General features: G+C 27.8%; 1 protein-coding gene across 1 annotated transcript; it reads left to right on the top strand.

The window, feature by feature from the left end:
* The first annotated feature begins 92 nt into the window (after positions 1 to 92).
* On the top strand, positions 93 to 1,298 carry LOC109591484 (MCM domain-containing protein 2-like). The gene is made up of 5 exons (XM_020007211.1): positions 93 to 237; positions 304 to 431; positions 579 to 688; positions 998 to 1,059; positions 1,158 to 1,298. The coding sequence occupies exons 1-5, from the start codon at positions 148 to 150 to the stop codon at positions 1,245 to 1,247; spliced, it is 480 nt and encodes a 159-aa protein (XP_019862770.1). The 5' UTR covers positions 93 to 147; the 3' UTR covers positions 1,248 to 1,298.
* Positions 1,299 to 2,134: the final 836 nt, after the last annotated feature.

Below are 2,134 nucleotides of genomic sequence, written 5' to 3' on the forward strand. Positions count from 1 at the left end.
TAGTTAAATTCTTTTTCTTGTCCTTTCCTTCTCATCTGAACCCTCAAATGTACTACTCTTTAATTATAAGTTTTCCTTACTCTGTGTCTTAGTCACTCTGGTTTATTATTACTTGTTGATTCTTCTGATGATTATGTTGATCAAATCATGTCTGCTCATCTGATTAATAAAGTAACGAGAGACAGAAGCTTATCAACTCATCCACACCCTCTTTTAACAAATGATGAAATAATTGAGGTATTGAATTATAATAATTCATTTTAAAAACTTTTGTTTCTCCTCCTTTTCTCTCTCACTCAACAGATACTTTCATTTTGTTCCAGTATTGATGTTACAATACAATCAGATGCTCATCAGTTATTAACTAGTTATTATGTTGCTAGTAGGAGACTCAGAGGTAGTGACACTCCTCTCACTGCACTGAATACACTGTAAGTGTTGATCAATGTTTCAAAATGACAGCATAATGCCTTCATTTTACAAAAAAATTAACCTGTGAATGGCTACTGGATTGAAATTCATGTATAAATGATCTAATATGTATTTTATAATAATTATTATTTATTTCTCTCTCTCAGTATATCGTTGTCAGTATCACATGCTAAGCTAAATTTACAGAATATAGCTACAATCAATGATTCATTGTTATCAATATTAATATACGAACAATCACTGATACATAGATATGGTATGAGTTATTTTTATTGCCATTATTGTTAATATGTAGTACATTTTTTCCAGTGTATGTATGTAGAAAGTTTGAGCTGGTTCTCATCACAAATTTTTTGAATTGTGAGAAATATTTTTAAATTGTTCAAATTTTGGCTTGACTTTATGATTTGTTTGTTACCAAAATTGGCTTAATGTTCATAGCCTTAATTTACTATTTTTTCTTATTATTTCTAACGATAATAATTATTTTAATGTTCATAGCCTTAATTTACTATTTTTTCTTATTATTTTTAACGATAATAATTATTATTGTTATTGTTTATAGGTCATTCTGCTCTTTATATAAAGCCATTTTTACATTTCAAAGAGCAAGACTCAATTATTAATGTAAATTGAAAAAAGGAAATTTATCAATTTTTTCTTTTTCCCTATACCCTCTTTCCCTGTTCCACCTTCCCCCTCTCTCTCTCTTGCTATTATTTTAGTTTGATCATTATATGAAGGAGTTTAGTGTACAAGTTCATTCATTTATTAATAGTCACAGCTCTAATGTCCATATACAAACAGAAGAATAACTAATATTAATTATTACAGTATTATGCATAAGATGTACAGATCGAAGTGTTGTCTACAATATCATTTTTATTTCATGTACATGAATTATAACTTATGTATAATTGCATATCCTTTACACATGCAATCAAGTCAGAGTGAAACATGCATCTACAGGTGTATCTAGGTCAGAGCCATCATGTCAACACTGCAAAAAAATGTAGAAGAATTTAAGAATCTCTTGTTAAATACAATTGTAATGTACTTCCAAACCCTATTATATATAGTACATGAACTGGTTACTGGTATGCATTGTGTGTAAATTTATGTGTATGCCAGTGAGTAGGTAAAGAAAGTCCATATATTTCTCCTGTCATGTGTATTTCAATTCTTTTGTAATAAAATTTGAAAATTATATATATATATATACACCAAACTCTAACATGTACTGAGTAAGAACATTTTTAAAAATTTATATTTGCATAAAACAGAAATTTGCATAAAACAAATATAATTTTTATGTTTAAAGTTATATGTATATTGCACAACATATAATAATGCAGTACTAGGAGGCAAGTGAGAATTAAAAAGTAGAATCTGCAAAAAAATAAAGTTATTATATCAAATAAACAATGAATTACTGTCATTGGTTTTAAAAGTAGTATCTTGTGTGTGTGTTGTGTAGTACTTACCTGTGGTTGTACGTTGATGTTATTCTTGTTCACTATTTGGTGTCTAAAATGAAATAAACTATTGCATTAACACTATACAACATGGAATTTTCATCTATTTGATGCATCAAAATATTTAAATACCATATAGCAGAAAATTTTCACTGCCATAAAGTTTTATTGTCCATTCAAGCAGGCCTTACAAGATATTTTGTTGATTTTATTTTCATTGATTATGG

Source organism: Amphimedon queenslandica, unplaced genomic scaffold (assembly GCF_000090795.2).
Source record: "Amphimedon queenslandica unplaced genomic scaffold, v1.1 AMPQUscaffold_8053_Cont20000, whole genome shotgun sequence".
NCBI lineage: Eukaryota > Metazoa > Porifera > Demospongiae > Haplosclerida > Niphatidae > Amphimedon > Amphimedon queenslandica.